The 23,130-nt window shown below is 40.4% G+C and overlaps 1 protein-coding gene across 1 annotated transcript; it reads left to right on the forward strand.

Annotated features, from left to right (window-relative positions):
- Window positions 1-793: 793 nt before the first annotated feature.
- LOC141110383 (alpha-tectorin-like) lies at window positions 794-21,147 on the forward strand. The gene is made up of 11 exons (XM_073601700.1): window positions 794-877; window positions 2,587-2,634; window positions 2,717-2,755; window positions 5,854-5,895; window positions 7,693-7,725; window positions 9,903-9,944; window positions 12,750-12,880; window positions 14,047-14,328; window positions 16,414-16,551; window positions 17,122-17,281; window positions 20,485-21,147. The coding sequence occupies exons 2-11, from the start codon at window positions 2,607-2,609 to the stop codon at window positions 20,709-20,711; spliced, it is 1,122 nt and encodes a 373-aa protein (XP_073457801.1). The 5' UTR covers window positions 794-877; window positions 2,587-2,606; the 3' UTR covers window positions 20,712-21,147.
- The last annotated feature ends 1,983 nt before the right edge of the window (window positions 21,148-23,130 follow it).

Consider the following 23,130-nt stretch of genomic DNA (forward strand, 5'->3'; position numbering starts at 1 on the left):
TAGCCCCGAGTCTCTGCAGGGGTCACCAAGGGGAGGGGAGGCTCTCAGGGGACCCTGATGTAAGTGGGGGGCTCTCTGGGGACCCTGATGTAAGTGGGGGGCTCTCTGGGGACCCTGATGCAGGGGGAGGCTCTCTGGGGACTCTGATTTAAGGGGGAGGCTCTCTGGGGACCCTGATTTAAGGAGAGGCTCTCTGGGGACCCTGATTTAAGGAGAGGCTCTCTGGGGACCCTGATTTAAAGGGGGGGCTCTCTGGGGACCCTGATTTAAGGGGGAAGTTCTCTGGGGACCCTAATGTAAGGGGGGCTCTCTGGGGACCCTGATGTAAGGGGGGCTCTCTGGGGATATATACACACACACATATATATTATATACATGTGTATGTCCTCCCAAGTGTATGACTTTCTTTACTACGCTGCTATGGGCTCTAGACTTAGATCTTTTGTAGACCTAGCAACGCGGACAGTAATGTAGTTGAGGGCAAGTCCAAAGTTGGTCTTTAAATTATGTTGGGTTTTCTTTTTTTTTTTTTTTTTTATCTGGATGGAGTTCAAATTTAAATGAAGATTAAGTCAGATCAGAAACAGAGGTATAAGTGGTGCCGTCATGGCTACAAAAAATATCATGACTAAATGTTTAATAAAGGTGCACCTTTAAGTGTCTGAGGCCAAATAAAGCATTTTAATACAAAAGCCGTACATAAATATTTTTATAAGCCGCATGCATCAACATTTTTCCCAGCACTTAACACAAGAATAAACCTTCAATGATGTTTAAGATCTGTTTAAACATGAGAGGCCCCGCCCCTTTCACGAAACGTATAAGACTCCGCTCCCCTATGCTGAGATATGACTGTGGAGCATCAGACCACATAGAGGTAAGTCAAAGGTTCCATCGCTAGATAACGACTTACATTTTAAGGGAAACTCTTTGCTCTCTGGGAATTAGGTAGATGAGATGGTGCGGGAACCTAGAGCTAAGAGTAGGTAATAGTTCATATTTGTTCTCTTTGTTATGGTAACATGATCCATGTGGAGCATCCAATTGGTAGGTAGGCCGCTTCTGCACACCGGGTGGTCACCACCTTCACCGTGGGTTTCATGGGTAAAACTCTGTTTCAGGAATTGAAGAGCTGCACCAGTCAGAAAGATGTTTGGGTGTAGTGGCCAACGCATTTTGTAGGCTGAAATCAGGGCTTAAACCAGTAGCCGGAGGGCACTGTGTGCACACCTGAAGCAAAAGAGAAGTTCTGGACAGCAGCACTCCGGAATATAGCCTTTATTGTAAAAAAATCCAAGAAATACAAGCCACAGCAGAAAAAGGGACAAACGAGCTGACGCGTTTCAGACTAAGCACTGTTAAGTGTGAAACGCGTCAGTGCATTTGTCCCATTTTCTGCTGTGGATTGTATTTCTTGGATTATTTACAATAAAGGCTATATTCCGGAGTCCAGCTGTCCAGAACTTCTCCTTTGCTTCATTTACTATATGCTTAGCCTGCACCTGGTGTTCCAGTTCTGTGGAGAGTCTTGTATCCACATATCCACCTGGAGTGGTGGTCCTTTTCCCTTCCCCTACTGTGTGCACACCTACAATCTAAATTACCAGATTCCCCTGGGTTTCCATATTTTTAACCCTACATTTTTAAGCCCTGGTAAAGGCGGTGATTTGTTCCCTGAAATGTGTTGGCCACTACACTCAATCAATTATCTTTTTTTCTATATTTACCTTTATGGTGTGTAGCCCTTCAGTCTCCGGATCAGAGTTTTCTCTCTGGGAATATGACATTGGACCTGTCTAGGCAAGATTACAAAAAAAAGGACAGGGGAACCGCTCACCATATAAAAGCCTCAGAAAGTTAATTGAGTCCTCCAGCTCCATAATTAATCCATCCAATATACAGACCAACCAACGCGTTTCACTGTGTCAGGAACTTAATCATAGGCCGTTCCTAATATTGAGCTCCTGACTGAGTGAAACCCTTCCGCTTCCATTTTTTCACTCTACAACCCAACTACTCTAAGGGCCCCGTTCACACTGGTGCACTTAAACACACAGTATGTGTTTTTGAAAAACGCATATTGTGTTTTTTACCATTTTTTAATGCATTGCACTAAATTTCCACGTAACTCGTATATTGCCATTTTCAATGCTTTTTTATGTGTTTTTTATGCATTTTCTTACTGTAAAGAGACACTTCCTAAATAGATGCAACCATACAAAGATTGAAGATTGCTACAACGTATATGAGAATTTGTATACTACCCAAAACTGCATAATATGCTGATGTTTTATGTATAATCATAGGCGTGCGCACAGGGTTTGCCAGGGGTGCCTGGGCACACCCTAATCACCCTGTGTGGTGCAGGTATGCCCTGTTTAAACCCCTGATATTTCAACAAAGCCCCTTAACGGGGCTTCTAAAAAAAAATGTAAAAAAAATAATTAAAAAATAAAATTGGAAAAAATAATAAATACCATCATAAAAATAATACATGGCACAAACCACCATTCCGTGTCTATTCGTACAACCTTCCGTGAGTCACACATGACCAATAACCAAATACTTATTTCAATTCTTCCTCAGAGTTCCGGTGAGCTGACACCATGAAGACAATTCCTTTGCTGCTAGCTGGTAAGTTCTGTACAACGTCTTACCTATCACAAAATGTAGAGGGCTGGAAGACCTGAGCAAATTCCTCTGTTCTCTTTTTCAGTTGTTTTCGCCATATTTGGCCACGGATCTACTTTTTCAGGTAACAAGTAGGAGCATATACTGTAAATACCTGTAATAAATATTACTAAATAATAAATATTATTTTTTGGTAAGGCTGTGGAGCAATCTCTCTGCAGAAGCTGTAGTCCAAGCAAAGATATCTTATGTATACGTATCTTATGTATGTATGTATATTTATTTATCAACATCAAATATTTATTGCCTGACAATTATTGTATGCCTGTCAGCTACCACTGATGTATTATTATTATTATTATTATTTATTATTGTTATTATCATCATTATTTAAATCTGTGGGATGCAACTCCAAGCAAAGATATCTGTCTACAAATATATATTTATATCTATCAACATCAAATATTTATTGCCTGACAACTGCTGTATGTCTGTCAGCTACTACTCATGTATTATTATTAGTAATATTCAGGGCTTTTTTTCAGCAGGAACTTGGGGGAAAGCAGTTCCGGCACCTCCAGAACTGAATGGCAAGGGGTGCTGGGGTGGGCTGGAGAGTCTATTGATGCTGGCTGTTGAGAAATCTATTGTTGCTGGAGGGGATCTATTTTGGGGAGGAAGGAGGTCTACTGTTGCTGGGGAGGACTTCTGTTTCTCGTGGGGGAACTATTGTTGCTGGGTGTGGGTCTTATTTTGCTGGGAATCATTGCTGGGAGAAATCTACTGTTGAGGGAGGGGTCTTTGTAGCTGGCTACTGAAGGGTCTATTGATGCTGGCTACTGGGGAATCTATTGTTGCTGGATGGAATCTTTTTTTGCAGGGGGGGTCTATTGTTGCTGATGGGGGATCTATTGTTGCTGGGGGTGGGTCTTATGTTGCAGGGGGTCAATCGCTGCTGGGTGGGATCTACTGTTGAGGGAGGGGAGGGGTCTAAAGTTGCTGGATGCTGAAGGGTCAATTGATGCTTGCTGTTGGGTATGCATTGTTGCTGGAGGGGATCTATTGTCGCTTGGATGTCTATTGTTGCTAGATCTATTTTATTGCCTTTCTTGTATCATTAACAAACTCCATATAAAATATTTGGTTCTGTATTCTCTGAAAGGGGCAGTATTGGGAGGTGGGTAAGGGTTGGACCCAAGGAACGGTGCTCGGAGGTGGGTAGGGGGCGGAGTCAAGGGATGACTCAGAAGGGGGGTTCCTGCACCTTCTCTCTGAGAAAAAAAGCCCTGGTAATATTAGAATATTATAGTGTTATTATTATTGTTATTATCATTTAAACCTGTAGGGGCAACTCCAAGCAAAGATATCTATCTATAAATATGTATTTATATCTTTCCACATCAAATAATTATCACCTAACAACTACTGTAAGACTGTTAGCTGGTTCGGGCTTATTATTATTATTACTATTATGATTAATATTATTTTAATTATTTTGATTTTATTATTATTATTGTCATTATTTAAAGCAGTGGGGGCAATTCCAAGCAAAGCTATATATCTATAAATAAATATTTATATCTATCAAAATCAAATATGTATTGCCTGACAACTATTGTATGTCTGTCAGCTACTACTGATGTAATAGCATTATTAATATTAAAATATTATATTGTCATTGTTATTATTAATATTATAATTTAAAGTTGAAGGGGTAACTCCAAGCAAAGATATCTATCTATAAATATATATTTATATCTGTCCACATCTAATATGTATAGCCTGACAACTAATGTATGTCTGTCAGCTACCACTGATGTATTATGATTATTATTATTATTATTATTATTATTATTATTATCATCATCATGATTTGAAGCTGTGGGGCAACTCCAAGCAAAGATATCTATAAATATATATTTATATCTATCTACATCAAATAATTATCGCCTGACAACTATTGTAGGTCTGTCAGCTACTACTGATGTATTAATATTATAATATTAGATGTTTATTATTATTATTATTATTATTATTATTATTAATATTATTTTAATTATTATCATTTTTTATTATTTTTATTGTCATCATTTAAAACTGTAGGAGCAACTCCAAGCAAAGATATCTATCTATAAATATTAGTAGCAGTAGTAGTATAATTTAAAGCTGTAATATTATAAAATTAGATTGTTATTATTATTATTATCATCAGTATGATCATTTAAAGCTGTAGGGGCAACTTCAAGCAAAAATATCTATCTATAAATATTAGTAGCAGTAGTAGAATCATTTAAAGCTGTAATATTATAAAATTAGATTGTTATTATTATTATTATTATTATTATTATTATTATTATTATTATTATTATTATTATTATCATTTAAAGCTGTGGGGGCAACTCCAAGCAAAGATCTCTATCTATAAATAAATATTTATATCTATCACATCAAATAATTATCGCCTGACAACTGCTGTATATCTGTTAGCTACTTTGGACTTAATATTATTGATATTATTATTAATATTATTTTAATTATTATTATTATTTTTTTCATGTTAACATTATTTTTATTATTATTACAATTTCAAAAGTCATTTTTCATAATTTTTAAAAATGTATCTCAACCCATAAACAGATATGCACTATATATTACAGCTTACTGGTCCTTAGTTAGATGTAATGGCAACATTTGTTTTCTTTTGTAAAGGCTTTATTTCTGTTATTTTCACCTGGTGATCCTGCCAGTAACAAACTTCCTGTCCTAGGGTGACAACCTTCACTCGGTACACTGAATATATAGAAAAGCAACTTTGTCACCCTAAACCAGTGATGGAGAACCTTTGCACCCCAGACGTTTTGGAGCTACATTTCCCATGATGCTCATGCACTCTGCAGTGTAGTTGAGCATCATGGGAAATGTAGTTCCAAAACATCTGGGGTGCCAAGGTTCGCCATCACCGCCCTAGGCTGTTCTCTCAAATTGAATTTCAAAATATTACCCCCCCCCAGCCCCCCCTCATTTACATTAAGTAGAGAAGAGGTGTTTTGTAGTACACAGAAAAAGATGATAGCATTGTTCAAGATATGAGGTATTTACAAGGACACTGGATTTCTGGCAGGATTGAAAGACATTTTTTCAGGGCTTGTAGAAAATGTACAGTATATGGATTGTCACCCAACTGCTGTCAAACTTAAAAGCTCTCTTTGCCTTCTTCTGTAGTGCCCTACTTCCCGAACCGGCCCGTTTCCAATGCAATTGATGGTAGGTGACATATATATATATACATAGATTTGGGACAGAGAGAGAACCTCTATCCATTTAATACTATAAGATTAAGCAGGATTGCCACACCTTAATCCTAAAGTCCAAAATTATATGTTAATTCCATTGCGATTATCCAAAGACATCCCTAATAAGTGTATCCAATTCATTTCTTTTACAAAAAAGTTTATTGAGATTTTCAAAGAAACAAAGATGCAAATAGACATTGGTGAAAACGGGTGAGAGTGAGACTATAAAATACAAAGAAATGAAGGAAATGGGTCAATAGGCCTATTGTTACAAAGGCCGTACAAAGACAGAAGGGCAATACAACAGAAACCACACATGGTCTTTCAAAGAAAATCTCAGGTACGTGGAATTGGAACGTCAGACATGATGTTTGCAACCCAGAGGGAGAGGGTGAGCCAGGTTTTCCATACAAGGCAGCAAGAGAGAAGAGCTGAGGAAAGCCCAAAACCGAAAAAAGGAATAAAAAAAACGTTCAATAAAAAAAAAAAAAAGAGGAGAAAAGAAGGCGGAGGAAAGAGAAAAGGGGGGGGGTAAATGGAATCTCGTGGGATACAACTATAGTTCCGTGGCAGAGAGTCACATCTATGTATCTAAATTATTTCAGGAGTTTACGGATACCCCATTCATCAAGGATTCAAATATTGGTAGATTTCAAAGTTTGGACACTGGGGTATAAGAGGTAATCAGTAAGTAATGAATTGCTAGCCAGCATGCTCCTCAGCAGATCCATCTTTTGGCTTTTACTAATATTTCAAGCCCTGAGGAAGGAGGCATCCTTGAATCCCCGGAACGAATTGACTACACTTTTTAGCTGCACATTGGTTGCACTTATTTAAATAGGATAAATGTACTTGTCCATCAATTTAATCTGAAGCATTCTGTAGTCCAGACATCCTCAACCAGGGTTCTGTGAAACCCTAGGCTTCCTCCAAAGGTTGCTAGGCATGCCTTTGAGCTGTGGCTGAGTGACCTTGCATCTGATGATGCTTGCTTAAATCCAGATCCAATGCCACTTGGCAAAGCCAGCAGCACGACACCAAAAGGTCCTTAAAGGTGGCATTCTGAACACCACTGTGAGGGTTGTATTCTTCCTACTGACCATCAGTGATGAATTGGTTTTAGTAATGGTTCCTCGAGACCTGAAAAAAGGGTACAAAAAAGGGTAGAAAGAAAAAAGGTTGTGAAATGCTGCTGTAGGTCCTTCTACACCCTTCTATACAAGCTGCCTGTCCAGTGTAAATGCACTCCTATCTTCCAACCCCAACCTAACCTGTAGAGTTAGACTTACCTTGGAGGTCCCTCACCATCTACCTATTGTTTTGTCAAGCTTTTAAAGTGAATGTAAAGGAATTTTTTTTTCTAAAATAACAAACATGTCATACTTACCTTCTCTGTGTAATGGTTTTGCACAAAACTGCCCTGATCCTTCTCTTTTTGGGTCCCCTGCTGGTGCTCCTGGCTCTTCACCCCTTCCAAGTGCCCTTATAGCAAGCTTCTAGCTATGGGGGCACTCATGCGGGCTCAATCCCGACATTGACACACACAATGTAGCTCGGCTCCGCTCTCTCCTCCCAGACTGTGATTCACAGCAGCCAGAGCCAATGGCTCCCACTGCTGCCTCCATGTCCAGTGAGGAGAGAGAGAGAGGAGAGAGCTGCTGCTCTCAGGCACTGCACTGGATTGAGATCAGGCTTAGGCTCAACTTCTTTTAAACTTTTTGCAGTGTATGTTGTGTTCACCCAATTATCTCTTCCACGTTTCCTGTAGATTCAGCCCAACAGCAACAGCAGAATTCACATGGTAGGCAAAAATTATTTTATACTGTATATAGAATACATACGTATATCCTTTTTAAGATCTTTTTTCTTTATTTGCTTATCTACCTATATAAGTTTGTTGGTTTACTTTTTGGCTAGGGTACAGATTTAATTATTTATTATAGGCATTTATACAGTGCTCTACAGACTAGACGTTCCCATCAGTTCATGCCCGAATGAACTCAAAATCTAAGGTCCCTATCTCACATACTAGGGCCAATTTCTCAGCATGTCTTTGGCATGGAGGAGGAAACTAAAATGTCCTGCAAGCATGGGTAGAACATGCAATTTCTATGCAGATAGTGCCCTGCCCAGGATTAAAACCAAGGACCCAGTGCGAGGCAGAAGTGCTAAGCACTAAGCCACTATGATGTCTGCTCAATAGCATTCCTGATAAGTACTTTGATTAAAGACTAACTCCAGCCAAAACTTTTTTTTTCTAATTTGGATAGAATGAGAATCTCTGTCAAATGTGTGTCCTCATTTGGGAAACTTCACATCAATCCCTGTCTATTTGAAAGGTGTCAGATAGGACAGGTACTAAGGAAAAAAAATCTCTCCTTTTTAACTAGACAGTAGAGAAAGTGATAGAATATTGCCCTAATGAGGACATAGACAGCAATCAAAACACATTTTCTAGTAGATATGAGGAAGGGTTGGAAACTTGGCCAGTATTTTGTTGTCAGTTTAGTCCCCGTGAAGGAGATTTCCCCTTGCTTCCTGTTGTCAGACAAAACAAGAAGAGTAGAGAGATTCTCCTCAAATGATTCTAATCTATTCAGACATCCTTGGGCCAACCCATGTTGAAGGAACATCAATTCCTAAGGTCAATGCTCTTGCTGTGTGAAAAAAATGCACACTGGACTTGATCTACAGAAGGATTATAATAGGGCATCTTTTATAAATATGAAAAAAACATACAATAGATCTCTTCAACTATGATGCTAATCTATGAAGACATCCTTGGGCCAACCCATGTTGAAGGAACATGGATTCCTAATGTTGAAGGAAGATGGATTCCTAATGTTGAAGGAACATGGATTCCTAATGTTGAAGGAACGTGGATTCCTAATGCCAATGCTCTTGGTGTGTGAATAAAAAAGGACACATGACTTGATCTATGGAAAAAGATGATGGGGGGTGTGGGACTATGATGCTAATCTATGCAGACATCCTTGGGTCAAACTATATTAAGGGAACATGGATTCCTAAGGCCAATGCTCTTGGTGTGTGAAAAAATGCACACATGACTTGATTTCCCATAGGATTATGATGGGGGTAGGGGACGTTTTATAATTATGAATAAACATATGATAGATAGCTTTAGTCACCATGAAAGAGATTTCCCCTTTCTTCTTGTCCAGGGGACAGTTGTCAGACAGAACAGGAAGAGTAGAGAGATCTCAACTATGATGCTAATCTATTCAGACATCCTTGGGCCAACCCATATTGAAGGAACATCGATTCCTAAGGCCAATACTCTTGCTGTGTGGAAAAAAAAGCACAGTGGACTTGATCTACAGAAGGATTATAGAAGGCCACCTTTTATAAATATGAAAAAAACATACAATAGATCTCCTCAACTATGATGCTAATCTATGCAGGGATCCTTGGGCCAACCCATGTTGAAGGAACATGGATTCCTAATGTTGAAGGAACATGGATTCCTAATGTTGAAGGAGCATGGATTCCTAATGCCAATGCTCTTGGTGTGTGGAAAAAAAAGCACACGTGACTTGATCTATGGAAAAAGATGATGGGGGTGGGGTACCTTTTATAATTATGAATAAACATACAATGGGAAGCTTTTTAATCTATATAAACCAAGTCAAGAGAGAACAATGGTCTTGGGCGGCAGGTACTTTTTTTTCTACTGAGAAGGCCTTGATACCAAAGAAACTAATTAAACCACGAGTAAAAAGTAAGTAAGTAAATAATGGAAGGCTGTAAAATTTATACTGTACATCCCATTATATGTAGAGGAATGCTAGGTGTCCTCCGACCATTTTTTTTTTTGTGGATATTTAATCAGTATTAACAAATCTCCCAACAATTTCACAGTATGTGGTGTGTTCTGCAGAGTGTATCACATGAAATTCAAATGGCCACCCAATTACTGTCATACTAAACTGATCTATTTACTTTTTTTTTTTTTGGTAGAATCCTTCGAACAGGACCAGCAGGTTTCATATGAAAATGATGGTAGGCAAAAAAACAATTATTTAAATATATTAATACGTATATTCTTTAGTTCATTTTGTACATTGAAATTTATTTGAAAATGAACATAAGTGGAAAATTAGCTAAGTATATTATGTTAGTTCTTTTTTTTTTTTCATTTTTCATTCATGGCTAATGTTAGACTTTAATTACTGTGATTCTTCTTTTTTAGCTGTTAATTAAAGCAAAATACTGCACGGATCTTGATGTTCTTCCTTTCTTGGGTTAATTTATACATGATTGTAGTAAATAAAAAATAATTAGGATTTGAAAGTATATCTAAGTCCATAACTTTTTTTTACATAATTAGGTTGCAAAAAGACAGAAATTCAACCAATAGAAAGAAAATAAATAACATAAATAAATATAAAACCTTCATATACAGAATCATATGCACACAGTTTCTCCTGAGGAAGGCAAAAAAAGTATAAAGCATGGTCCAATTGGCTCTAGTGAGGGGAAAATACCTTTCTCCCTGATTTCCCAGAAAGCAATTGGATTTTCCCTGGATCAACAATCTCTGGTGTTACTATATTACTATAATGCCCCGTACACACGATCGGACATTCCGACAACAAAATCCATGGATTTTTTCCGACGGATGTTGGCTCAAACTTGTCTTGCATACACACGGTTACACAAATCTTGTTGGAAATTCCGAACGTCCAGAACGCGGTGACGTACAACACATATGACAGCACTAGAAAAAGGAAGTTCAATAGCCAATGCGGCTCTGCTGCTTGATTCCGAGCATGTGTGGAACTTTGTGCGTCGGAATTGTGCACACACGATCGGAATTTACGACAACGGATTTTGTTGTCGGAAAATTTGAGATCCAGATCTCAAATTTTGTGTGACGAAAATTCCGATGGAAAATGTCCGATGGAGCCTACACACGGTCGGAATTTCCGAAAACAAGCTCACATCGAACATTTTTTCGTCAGAAAATCCGACTGTGTGTACGGGGCATAAATGTCAATATCCATTTATTTTTTGTGTATTTAGGAATGCATTTCTCCTTCATCTCTATGGTCAGCCAATGGAACTGTAGGCTTTAGTCCTGGGCTCCACAGTGGAACATGAGACCTCAGGAATGTGGTAGAAGGCAACGTGGGCACCTTCAGCCCCATATAAAAGCAATACAGCAGCTCTACAACCGGTTGGCTTTCTATAACATTTTTCACCATTGCTGGCTGAAAAGATTGATAATGGGGTCATGACTGCTGCGGCAGCCATGGCCCCTGGACAGGGTCCCAGTGAGTCCATTGGACCCATGTATAATGCCAAATAAACTATTACTAAGATATAATACCAAATAAACAATAAAACACACATAAAATATTCATCTAAGGCTTATATCAATATATGGTGCACAGTGAAATTCTCATAAATGATATTCCTTATAAACATGGGTTCATGCCCAGATTGGTATATGTGAAAAGAATAAATATATAACACAAATAGTGAAAAAAAAATAAAAAGTTCAAAAAATGTGTCCCATATAACAATGTCTTAATTCCAAAGGAAATCCAAAAAAAGGTTGTGTTGCAAGGTTCGGGAATACTTGATCCACCTCTCGTGTAGCCCACCACCAAATGATAGAAATGAAGGCTTACCGAAAAGCCTGCTTACCGCAAATTGCCCCGATTTTTTCAATCTACACTATTGGAGTCCTATTCTATTTTTTCTTGGGAGTTGTGGCTTATTTGCACCTGACCTTGTCTGAGATGAAATATTGAAGGAATCCTTATGAGTATACTTCCACATCGGGGTCCCCGTGGCTGTGGGCTGCCTATCTGATGAGGTGAGAGAGAACTCGGAGGCTTCATCATCTCTGGATTTTTCCACAACTAAGCCTGTTTTGACCTTAATGTTTAATGTTTTGGCCTTAACTTCTATCATTTGGTGGTGGGCTACACGAGAGGTGGATCAAGTATTCCCGAACCTTGCAACACAACCTTTTTTTGGATTTCCTTTGGAATTAACACATTGTTATATGGGACACATTTTTTGAACTTTTTATTTTTTTTTCACTATTTGTGTTATATATTTATTCTTTTCACATATACCAATCTGGGCATGAACCCATGTTTATAAGGAATATCATTTATGAGAATTTCACTGTGCACCATATATTGATATAAGCCTTAGATGAATATTTTATGTGTGTTTTATTGTTTATTTGGTATTATATCTTAGTAATAGTTTATTTGGCATTATATCTGGGTAATATCAGAGATTGTTCACTAATTTTCAGTCACTAGTAACATTTCTTTTGTCCAGCGCTACACTGATTGTTATGTATTTGATTTTTGCCTTATATCGAGGTTTTAGTGTTTAGCAGCAGGATTTTCACAAATTTGGTCATTCACGATTCATTTTTATGTTTTCACACTTATGCATGTAGCGCGGTTCTTTATCTATTTTTTAGTCCATTGGACCCAGGCAACACTACCATAAAAAAAAATTAGGCTAATGAGGGACGGGTTTTTGGAACTAAAATAGGTCTGGTTGAATGGAGCCTCTTTAACCCTCAGGAGTTATTTAAATCCATTGCTCCTTTAAAACCACCAAAAACCACTCTTATTTCCATACTGACTACAATACATTATGAGATGCCAACATGTTGGCCGAAATCTTCAACTTTGTTCTGAAATTTCAAGGAAATGAAAACTCTCAATTTGAATTATTCCTTTAAGGATTCTAGCCATGATTCAGCTTTATGACTGATATAGATGCTATATTAAGAAATTTTATTAATACGGACTGATTTTTTCTTTTCCCCAGACAATATTCTTTATCCATTTGGGGAAGAGCAGGGTGACAAGGTAACCCCAGTAGGAGATGATGCCTGCTCCGAACAAGAACATCTCGATGAAGAATTTAAATTCTTTGGGAAATCCTACAAATGTCTGTATGTAAGTACAGCTTTATTTAAAGTGAAACTGTCATCTAAAAATAATTTCCAGGCAGATATAAAAGACACACCTGCATGCAGTTCTGTATTAATTCATAAATCATTAAATGTATTTTTTTTAATGCATCTAATATAAATGCTAGACTTGGCATTCGCCTCTTACAATCCCCTGTAAAGCAGTACTCAATCTGGGACGGGGCGGGGGGGGAGGGGGGGGGGGCAGGACTGGGAGAAAATTAGGTGTTCTGCCTGGAAATATGCTTAGAAGCAGAACATTGACAGTGAGCAGGGAGACTGCCCCATCACTCTGCTGCTGCTCCTTCATAGTCCGGTCAATGGCATGTAATTTTTTCAATGCAACTACCCTGTTTCCCTGAAAATAAGACCTAGCGTGATTGTCGGTGATGGCTGCAATATAAGCCCTACCCCCCAAATAAGCCCTAGTTAAAGTTCTTGTAGGTCTTATTTTCAGGGTAGGGCTTATTTTCGGGGAAACAGGGTAGGGCTTATTTGGGGGGTATGGCTTATATTGCAGCCATCACTGACAATCACGCTAGGTCTTATTTTCGGGGAAACAGGGTAGTAGAAATTCTAGATTAGCATCTAGATTAGCATTAGCCTCTTACAATCCCCTGTAAAGCAGCACTCAGACTGGGAGGGGGGCAGAGGGGCGGGACTGGGAGAAAATTAGGTGTGCTGCATGGAAATATGCTTAGGATCAGAAAATTGACAGTGAGCAGGAAGATTGCCCCATCACTCTGCTGCAGCTCCTTCATAGTCCAGTCAGACCGTTGGAGAATAGGTGAGTATTTCTTCCTTGAGTTCCACATCAACTGTATCAGGGGAAGCTGATTGGCCTGGTTGTGCCATGTCCTGGTAAATTCCGGGGGGCTGCATGGACAGAAATGCAAATCCATTGGCAGCACCTTTATATGTATTTCATCTGTATATTTAGCTGTTTGCCCAGAGTTAAGCTTTGCGGCACCTTCCTCTACTTTAAGTTCTGGATAGGTCTCCTTCGAGGTTACCTGGCAGTCCCTCGAGGTGGGCACACTCAGCAAGCTGGCCTGGGCTGGAATTCTGACATACCAAGCATTCTCCATCCTGCGGTGCCATGCAGGTTCCTCCCCACTGGGCAAATTTAATTGATAAGCTTTTCTTTTACAGGTGTGCAACAATGGCGTGATCTCCTTCAATACTGCAGTGTCACAATACACACCTGATGCATTCCCTTTGACAGATGGGCAAGTCTTTATCACACCATTCTGGGGGGATGTAGATAATGAGTTGGGAGGATTTGTATACTACAAAGAGACCAAAGATCCTGCCACTCTGCAAAGGATCACATCCGATATGGCCAAACATCTCCCACACCTTCATTATGTTGCAAAGTGGGCCTACATCGCCACCTGGCATGACGTGGTCTTTTATGGGGCAGCTGTTAGAAAGGTAAGTGTCTCCTAATAGGACTTGTACATTTTCTCTTCAGCGGCTACAACTGCACACAAAAAAAAATGAATGATATAGTCCTAAAACTATATATGAACCTACTGTCTCAACTATACAATGCTTCGGTGTTGACTTGTGTGGAATGCGCTCTGTTTGAATTGCCTTGATTCTAATGACAGACAAATGGATCTTAAAATATGGGTTGAGTTGGGTTGGGTTGGGCTTACCCAGATAGCAAGGATAACTTGCCACAAATTTGTGGCAGTGTTGAATTATAAGTCTGGTAACTTGCTACACATGAAGCACAAGTTCTAGTCGACACTTTTCCAATTTGTAGCAAATTTGCGCGGTAAGTCTCTAGCAAGTGCAACGTTGCAGTGGTGAGTCTATAGCAGTGATGGCGAACCTTGGCACCCCAGATGGGGGGTAATATTTTGAAATTCAATTTGAGAGAACAGCCTAGGGCCGTGATGGCGAACCAGATGTTTTGGAACTACATTTCCCATGATGCTCACCTACACTGCAGAGTGCGTGAGCATCATGGGAAATGTAGTTCCAAAACATCTGGGGTGCCAAGGTTCGCCATCACTGGTCTATAGCAAGAGCTCTGCAGGTCTACAGCATGACAATTCAGCCACAGTGACCCCCTGTGGTGGGATGACTATTTCACAACATAACTGAACCAGAACTTGCAGCAGACTTGCAGAATGTTTGCAAAAAAAAAAGTTGAAATCTTGAGTCATGCAATGCGGACTTGCTGCAATTGTGCAAAAAAATTGTAAAGCCTGGCAGGTCTAGCAATAGCTTAGCAAGTCATTTTCAAACTTGCAGCACAATTGCTTGCTATCTGGGTATTTACGATTGGATAGACGTTGATTCTAATTACAAATTAGGGGTATACATACGGTATAGTCTAATTACAAATTGAGATGTTAAAATGGGGAGATGATGAGGTGCAGGCAAGTTGGGAGAGGTGGTCTACTCTATGCTATCACATCATCATTCTCATTTGGCATATAGCACCTGTGCAAGAGGTTTTGGTGTTTAGATGCAGGCAGAAGTCATAGGTGTACCATGGCAGCCTATAAAACGCTGACATACTAGCAGCTGCTGCCACTGGATGGGGTTGGATGGTGCGCCTAGCGGTACTAACTTTTAGGAAAGTATGGGCCCATGGAAAAATGACCAAAATACAAGCAGACTGCGTTCCGAACGTTCATCTCTTATAGAGTTTTATAGGCTGCCAGAAACAGGACAGTGCCTTCTGTATGCACCTAAACACAGGACTAAGCGTCTGGTGTGCACGAGGCCAAATACAAACAAATACTAAGGCCTTCTGTTGACTCCCATTAGGTGGGTCCCAGCAAATTGCATCCATGCTTGTGGGATTACCGAAGAATTGTCCAAGCTTTTCATTGTCCTTCGCCCCTGGCATGTGTCCTTTAATCCCTGAAGATGGCAAAATGAGCTGAGATAGTTTTTTGTGCAAATGGCCGCCCCAGATAAAACTATATCCATATGAGTTTTCCCTAGCAGCTGTCCTGCAATAACGAACAGGTGTCGAGGTTAAATACCACCGGCGGTCCCGCTGGTTAACATGCTAGCAGGATTTTTTCATGAGCGTGTTGCGTTAAAAATGGCAGAGGGTTAATGGTAAACTCTCCTAGGCGTCAGAAAACCAAGATCAGTTGATGAGAAAATAACTGTTAGTAAGATACTTTATTGAGTTGCATTAGAAGAAAACGGAAGCTGACAAATTTCAGGTTCAATGTGCTCCCTTCATCAGGGCTTCAAAGCTGCTACTTTCTTTGGGACAGTCCTTTTCATTATCGATATTTGTACTATTTATCACTGAAAATTGTGTCCCTATAAACTTATCCATACTAGCTGCCAAATTTACTATTTTATTTTATCTATAACTTATAAATTACTCTAATGTACTGTGAGTTTTAGATATCATCATTTTTAGCAAGGGATCCCTTGAGTTATTTTTAGGGATCCTCTGCGGTAAGAAGGTTGAAAGGCTATATTGTAGGATAGAATTATACAATCTATACAATATATTTTGTTGTTCTTGTCATCCAGAGAAACACATTCCAGGCTGTCCTTACCAGCGATGGATACCAGTATTTTGTCATCCTGAATTACAAGAAGATCCAGTGGACAACTGGAACTGCCAGTGAAGGAGACCCCAACAACGGTTTGGGTGGCACCCCAGCTCAGGTATCACCTAATCACATCAGTACAAATTTAAAAAGGAAATAAACATTCAAGACAGAATTTACAATTCTGATAAATCAGAAATGATTATAAAAGGAATGCATAGTAGTTTGTACATTCTTTCTTCGTCATGGTTATGGCTAATATATACAATTCTTTTGCTAGGTAAATAAGACATATAGCCTTTGAAAATGTTCTTGTTTCCATCCAGCAGGTAGTGTGCTCTGGCTCCCTTTTCAGATGTTTCCTGATCCTAATATAGCATCTCTATTGAAAAGAATATCTGTTGCCTACAGAGCTCAATAGCTCAGGCTACGATTTACATGCAAGCAAAACATATTCAGCGCAGTAACTTATTTCCCTCTGTTTCAGATGGGGACCTTCAGATATTTTTCAGTATAATACTAACAGCATCTCTATTTAAAAAAAAAAAAGTAGCGACAGGTTTTGCTTCAAAAGTTCAAAAGTTATCCATATAAAAAAATTACCATTTAAGAAATTAGAATGAATTTAATCTAAATGTTTAATTATTGTCATTATTATTTATAAGTCAATTGCATGTCGTTTTCCCAGGCTGGATTTAACAGCGGCGATGATAAAAACTACGTCAGCATCCCTGGATCCAGAACCAACGAAGTGCTGAAAATCACATCCACATCCAACGTGAACTACCCTGGACGCTGGATATTCCAAGTAGATGAATTCAAGGCTCCAGGAGGCTGCATCTTTCAAGGTATTTGGGAAATTTTGTAAAAGAGAGAATAACTGGCCATGTGGTATTTTTGGGTGAAATTGATTCATTTAATTTTTTTTCTTTTATTCATTTATTTATTTTATTAATATATTATAATATGTTCACAGCTAACATTTTTTTATTTTGTTTCATTTTTTTTTTTTTATTTATTTATTTTTTTATAGTCAGATTATTTTTTATCCTTAGTTAGATCACATGAGGATATTTCAAAATGACCATTTACAGTTAACAAGTCGTGAGTGTAAGGCTACGACTCTGGGTTCCCTGAAACTCTTTAGTACTATGCTGTGAATAGCATAAAAAGCCTCTAGCATAAATAGACCATAATAGCAGGGTTTCAAATTACATACTTACAGCTGAATGATTCAGACTAGGTACACACTGCCCTCTTTTGTATCTGAAAGTCCCAATATTGCTCTGCAAATACAATATATCATGGAAGAACCCCATTAACTTATTTGTATTTCAGTCAGATTTTATCTCTTTTAGTTAGGTTACATTTACAGTAAGGCTACTACACTAGATTTTCTTAAACCTCATTTAGTACTACGCTGTGAATGGCTTAAATAGCCTCTAGCATGAGTAGACCTTAATAGCAGGATTTCAGATTACACACTTACAGTGGAATGACTCAGAGGAGATACACGCCACCCTCCATTGCAAGATTGTTTCATTAAAAAAATGAAAAATCACCTGATAACACTGTAAATATTCAATATTCCAAATATTCCACCTAACTAGTCTTCCAAAATGTCCCCCTCCCTCCCTTCACATATACTGGCTAACCTGTGTAAGAAAGATACTTACCTATCGTCTACCCGCTCCAGTCTGGTCACAAGATCCGGTTCCCCTGTGTCAGCCAGTGGCAGCTGCAGGGGAGAGGATGGAGCGTTGAGAACAGCTGGAAAAGCCTAGGAGCAAAGAGGTCATGCACAGACTTTCTATGACCCATCCATTGTCTGTGGTCCCTTCTCTCCCCTGCAGCCACTGATGGCTGACAGAGGGGAGCCAGATCATGTGAATGGACCAGAGCGGGCTAAAAATAGGTAAGTAGAAAAATCTTTCTTATACAGGTGGGTTAGTGTTAGGAGGTTAGGGTTTGCCTGTCCAGCACTACCCCCAAAGGAGCCACTAGATGGGTCCTCTGTTAGGGAGGTTCTTAAGAAGGTCAAGGTAAAGAGCAAGGGCCCTCTGTCTTTCCCTGAAAGACTCCAGTGATCAGCGGTGGGAAGCAGAGGGTGAGTGGATGCTCCGGTCTCCCTTCAGCAGCGGTGCAGATGCTGTGATGTGGACGGTGCTCCGCTGCCCCCCAGGTGTCACTCCCAGTCTTAGGATTGGATCTCTGCTGGTACGGTCTCCTGCTGGCAGTCAAATATTCAGACAGAGGTGCTCTCTCACTAACTCCCTTGGTGCCAAGAGGAAGAGCTTTCCCAGGCAGTTTAACCCCTTTAAAGTGCCTCCCAGCCCTTTAAGGGGTTTAAGATAACAGGAGGCGGGGTTTATGATCATGTGACCACCGTGATTGGCTGTCACCACGGTCACATTATTGGAAAGCTCCCAACCATAAGCAGCTCTTGGCAAAACTGTTTTTGCAATATTGCACGCAAATATGTGGTCACTCGGTACCAAGGCCCACCTATGGAGAGGCAGCCTATTTGCGTGCTGTCGACGCCAAGAGGTTAAAAAAAAACATCTCTCTACTCCTCCTACTGCACAGTGCCTATTGGGATCTGTAGTGTAAGGAGCCTATTCGTCCCATTATATGGCTGCCGTTTCAAACTAAAACTCCCAGGATTCTCAGCGCTCTGCATAGAGGTCTATGGGCTTGTTTGGCTTTAGCCCCCCCCCCCCCCCCGTTGGCTGGAGGAGAATGGTGCAGCATAACATCAATAACTCAGTAGAGGGAGAGAAGAATAAAAGGCAATGGGCTTGATTTACTAAAGGCAAAAAGACTGTGCACTTTGCAAAGTGCAGTTTCACTCTGCAAGTGACGTTGCTCCAGAGCTGAGTAAATGAGCAGAAGCTCTGCTGACTTTCATCATCCAATCATGTGCAAGCAAAAATGCAGTCTTTTTCCATTCTCCTTGCACGTGATTCGGTGTTCTTTGCAAGGTGAAGCCTTACCTCATTTACTAAGCTCTGGAGTAGCTGCACTTGCAGAGGGCACATAGGCGTGCGCAGGGGGTGTGCCAGGCATGCCTAGGCACACCTTAATCACACCCTAATCACCCCGTGTGGTGAAGATTCCCCCTGCAGAAATTTCACCAAGCCCCCCAAAGGGGCTCCTAAAAAAAATTGTAAAAAAAATTTAAAAATAATAAAAAAACTACTGACACTGTTAACTGCTCTACTGACACCAACCTCTGCCCTACTGACAAGTCCACTGCTCTACTGACACCAACCTCTATCCTACTGACAAGTCCACTGCTCTACTGACACCAACCTCTGCCCTACTGACAAGTCCACTGCTCTACTGACAACAACCTTTGCCCTACTGACAAGTCCACTGCTCTACTGACACCAACCTCTATCCTACTGACAAGTCCACTTCTCTACTGACACCAACCTCTATCCTACTGACAAGTCCACTGCTCTACTGACACCAACCTCTGCCCTACTGACAAGTCCACTGCTCTACTGACACCAACCTTTGCCCTACTGACAAGTCCACTGCTCTACTGACACCAACCTCTATCCTACTGACAAGTCCACTGCTCTACTGACACCAACCTCTATCCTACTGACAAGTCCACTGCTCTACTGACACCAACCTCTATCCTACTGACAAGTCCACTGCTCTACTGACACCAACCTCTGCCCTACTGACAAGTCCACTGCTCTACTGACACCAACCTCTGCCCTACTGACAAGTCCACTGCTCTACTGACACCAACCTCTATCCTACTGACAAGTCCACTGCTCTACTGACACCAACCTTTGCCCTACTGACAAGTCCACTGCTCTACTGACACCAGCATTTGCCCTACTGACAAGTCCACTGTTCTACTGACACCAACCTCTACCATACTGACAAGTCCACTGCTCTACTGACACCAACTTCTACCCTACTGACAAGTCCACTGCTCTACTGACACTTCCCGGCCTACTGACTATTCCAGTCCCGGCCTTTAGTTCTACTTTAAGTTATTGGTCGCTGACAACATCCTTTATCCATTTTGCAGCCAAGTTTGCCAGCGAAGGAGTGCCATTCTGGAAAGACTCCATCTGCAGCAGCAAGTGTCTTTGCCAGGATAACAAAGTGACCTGTGTGGCCCAGGACTGCCCCGCACACAGCACCTGCGAGTTGTTGGGATCCTTCTACACCTGTAAAACCCAAACACAGGTGCCAGAAGTCGATCCAGAACCAGAACCAGAACCAGAACCGCAACCAGGAAAGACCTGCGTCTGAGAACAGCCGTGTCTCTTGGATCTTGGCCCAATCCACCTAAAATTTCAACTTGATCAAATCTCACTTGTGCAATATAGAAGGTCGTAAATTGAGCTTCGGAAAAGGAAAACGTCCAACCTGAAGGCAAATCAGTCACAAAGTGCAATGCTTTTAGGAGAAGCCTCTGATGCAAGCTGCAGAATCCCAAGCTACATACTGGTTCCTGTGACCTGTGGTGGAGCTAAATAGGTTTACCAACATTCCCTGAAACCGTTTATGGAAAAGTAGCTTCCACCTGAGGTTTCTCCTGCCTTGTGACTGATTCTTTCAAAAACTTTCATTGTTCTGAATACTTTAATCAGAATACATCTGAAATCTGATTGATTTATGTTAGCTATTCTTGCAATTGTTTGCTTTGCTTTCATTAAATACAATAAATTGAAATCATTTAGATCAACTGTTGAGATGTCATTAGTTCTTCTTATTGCCAGGTTCACGGCAAGTGAATGTACCATGGAAAATATAAATACAGGTCTTGCTGAATTTCATTAAATACACTGAATAGCATGTTTTAAATCACTTAAAGGGTAAGTTCACCTTTACAGAAAAATCTGTAAGGTGAACTTACACAGAATGTCCCCCCCCCCAGTCCTGCTGACCTGGAGCACGACCATAGATATCCCGCTATGAGCCCTGGTATAGCCGCTTAGAAATCCCCTTGGCTTAATCTCCAAAATGTACCCCATCAGGAGGTGTGTTTAGGAGCATTCGGATTGGTCGGCGCCGTCACATGGGATTTTAGAAGTAATCAGAACCAATTAAAACATTTAGGGGCCAATGACATTCCCTCTCTAAAAAGGTTATTAGGGTTTGGAATGATCTGTTCTCTGTTCCAACTAGTGGTCAAAAAATGGTATCGTTTTCTGAAACCCCTCTGAAAAATTATACTGCAGTTTGGCCATTAGATGGGATTGAGATCACAGGAATTAATCATAGGAATAAATCATAGGAATAAATCTATTAGAGAAAATACAGGGAGAATGCATCCACCCTCCATGAATGTGTGTGACATTTGTCCAACAAATGTTTTATAAAGAGACCCCTTTAGGCCTCTTGCACACTACAGTTTGAAAAAGCTCAGTACAGCTTATTGTTTTACTGAGCTAAAATTACAGCCCGTTAATTGTAATGTGCCTATGAACACAGGCGCGTAAACAAGCGCCATGTATTCTTCGGTAAAAAAATAATAGATGAATCATTTTTGATTTTTGGTCAGTAATTTACGCTTCATGCGCGCATTCGTGCGCGTTTGCGCCCAAATTCGTACAGAGTGTCCACTGACATTGCCTACATGGTAACATGCTTTCTGTGCATGCACAGAAATGTGCACGAAAATTCAACAAACGCATATGCGCGAAAATGCACGAAAATACATTTAAAAAAAAAAAAAGTCTGAAAAAGTAGATGCTCAGACAGGAGTATCGTGTGCAAGAGGCCTTGGTGTCATTTTAGATGGTTTATAGCATACAATTTATACTTTTGATTTATATTAAAAGTATAGTAAAAGTATTCTTGTTTAAAAAAAAAGTAACACTGTTCGAAGTAGAAAAGAAAGCATTTTTTACATCTTTTTAAATAATATTGCCAAAAGAAAGCCTAAGTTGTCCCCCCAAAAAATAGTGTGTGCATTATTTTATTATCTTAAACAGGCCCATAGTGGAAATTTAAAAATTGCTCTGATCTATTAGGGAGTAAGGGTAATATTGCCAAAGCAGTTAAATAAAAATCCTAATTTGCTTTATATTAATTTATTTTTTGTTTTTATGAAAAAAAAATTGTATTCACTTACCTTGAAGCAGTGGCTTCGCTAGGGGGTGGCTTTTGGGGCTATAGGTCAGAATCTGGGGCCCATAGCCCAGAGTCTCTGCTGGGGTCCCCAAGGGGAGGGGAGGCTCTCTGGGGACCCTGATGTAAGTGGGGGGCTCTCTGGGGACCCTGATTTTAAGAGGGAGGCTCTCTGGTGACCCTGATTTCTCTGGTGATCCTGATTTAAGGGGGAGGCTCTCTGGGGACCCTGATTTAAGGGGGAGGCTCTCTGGGGACCCTGATGTAAGTGGGGGGCTCTTTGGGGACCCTTATGCAAGGGGGAGGCTCCCTGAGGACTCTGATGTAAGGAGGAGGCTTTCTGGGGACCCTGATGTAAGGGGGGCTCTCTGGGGACCCTGATGTAAGGGGAGCTCTCTGGGGACCCTGATGTAAGGGGTGCTCTCTGGGGACCCTGATGTAAGGGGAGCTCTCTGGGGACCCTGATGTAAGTGGGGGGCTCTCTGGGGATATAAACACGAACACACACGTATATTACTGTATATACATGTGTATGCCCGGCCAAGCTTATGACTTTCTTTACTATGCTGCTATGGGCTCTAGCCCCAGATCTTTT

Source organism: Aquarana catesbeiana, linkage group LG10, assembly GCF_042186555.1.
Source record: "Aquarana catesbeiana isolate 2022-GZ linkage group LG10, ASM4218655v1, whole genome shotgun sequence".
Taxonomy (NCBI): Eukaryota; Metazoa; Chordata; class Amphibia; order Anura; family Ranidae; genus Aquarana; species Aquarana catesbeiana.